Source organism: Microplitis demolitor, chromosome 6, assembly GCF_026212275.2.
Source record: "Microplitis demolitor isolate Queensland-Clemson2020A chromosome 6, iyMicDemo2.1a, whole genome shotgun sequence".
Lineage (NCBI taxonomy): Eukaryota > Metazoa > Arthropoda > Insecta > Hymenoptera > Braconidae > Microplitis > Microplitis demolitor.
This window is the reverse complement of record NC_068550.1, coordinates 20,572,650-20,574,456: the sequence shown is the minus strand read 5'-3', so window position 1 is coordinate 20,574,456 and position 1,807 is coordinate 20,572,650. Positions and strand designations below refer to the sequence as shown.

Genomic DNA, 1,807 nt, shown 5'->3' with positions numbered 1-1,807 from the left:
ATACAAACTTCAGCAGGAGAGAAGTGAAAGCCGCAATAAGAAAGCTCGGGAATCACAAAGCTCCAGGGGAAGACGGGATGGCAGCAGAATTTATAAAGAACAGTGCACCAGATGTCATTGAATGGATAGGCGAAATTATAAATAGAATATGGGACGAAGGAAGTATGCCAGAATGATGGGACACAGCAGTGATAATTCCGATTTACAAAGCAGGAGACGGAGAAAGAACAGAAAATTACAAGGGAATTTCGCTTCTAAATACAGGGTACAAGTTATTGACAACTATGATGACGGAGAGGCTAAATAACTGGATAGATAAAGAAAAAATTTTAAGGGAAAGTCAGGTGGGGTTCAGGAAAAAAAGAGGGACAAGGGACCACATATTTGTATTGAATAGTCTAATAAACAACAAAATGAAGAGGAAGGGAGGAAAATTATGCATCGGGTTCATAGACTTTAGAGCGGCGTTCGACACAGTCAGGAGACCAAAAATGAAGAGAAAGGTATGGAGGAAGGGGGCCAGAGGGAGAATGCACAGAATAATAAGAGAAATATATAAAAGAACATATTGTAAGGTGAAAGTAGGAAAAAGAAGACAGACAAAAGAATTTATAACAAGAAAAGGGGTAAGACAAGCGTGTGCGATGAGCGGAGCGTTATATGGCATAGATATCGACGACCTAGAAAAGACGATGGAAGAGAAGAAGAGAGGAGGGACAATGATTGGGAACCAACGAATACATGTCATGAAATATGCGGATGATGTGGCGCTAGTTGCGGACACAGAAGAGGAGCTAAGAGGGATGCTGAAAGAGCTAGAAAGATACACAGAAGAGAATAAGATGGAGGTGAACGTGAAAAAAACAAAAATTCTAATATGCAGAAATGGAGGTAGAAAAAAGAAGGGAAAGAAATGGATGTATAAAGGAAGTGAGGTCGAAGAAGTCAAAGAATTTAAATATCTTGGGTACCATTTCACCACAAGGAATAGCGCAGGGAAACAAAAAAAGGAACTAGCACAAAAAGCACAAAAGGCCACAAATGCAGTATGGGGAGTGATAAAAAGGAGCAAAAAGAACAGCATGAGGGACAGGATGTATCTGATGAACACTGTGGCAAGAACAGTAGCTCTGTACGGAGTGGAGGTCTGGGGTCGGGAAAAGTCGGAAGAAATAGAGAGGGTGCATAGGAGGCTCTGCAAGATGGCATTAGGAGTAAGAAGGGATACACCAGAATATATTTGGAGGGACGAGATGGGAGTAGAAAAGATGGAAGTAATATTAAAAGAAAGAGCAGTAAGATATATGAAGGATTGTATGATGATGGAAAAAGAGAGATGGCCAAGGATAGCACTGAAAGAAGAAATGAGAGGGATTATGAACAGGTGCCCGACGAAATGGGGGAAAATGGTGAAGTTTGCGCTAAAAAAAATGTAATGCGAGGAGGTGATAGAAATGATCTACAGGGATGCGGGAGTAGAGGAAATAGAGGAAAAGCTGAATGAGGGCATTAAGAAAATGAGAGAGAACGTGAAAAAGGAGGCTGAAGACGCAATAAACAAATCAACGTATAATACATTGTACAAAAAAATAAGATTAGAGAAAGAAGAAGATAACTACTGGAAAAAAGATAATGTAAGAGGGGAGGACAAGGAGATGTGGGCGAGGATAAGGTGTGGAAATTTGGGAAGAGCGGGCAAAAAAGGGTACAGGGACTGGAGCTGTAGAGGGTGTGGGAAAGAGGAGGAAATGTTGATACGCCTACTGAAATGTGAAGGAATATATAAAGGGGTGGAGAAGGAAAAAGA

The 1,807-nt window shown here is 40.9% G+C and overlaps 1 protein-coding gene across 1 annotated transcript; it reads left to right on the top strand.

Annotated features, from left to right (window-relative positions):
- The first annotated feature begins 644 nt into the window (after positions 1-644).
- Positions 645-1,436, top strand: LOC128668091 (uncharacterized). Its single transcript, XM_053740257.1, has one exon. The coding sequence runs from the start codon at positions 645-647 to the stop codon at positions 1,434-1,436; it is 792 nt and encodes a 263-aa protein (XP_053596232.1).
- The last annotated feature ends 371 nt before the right edge of the window (positions 1,437-1,807 follow it).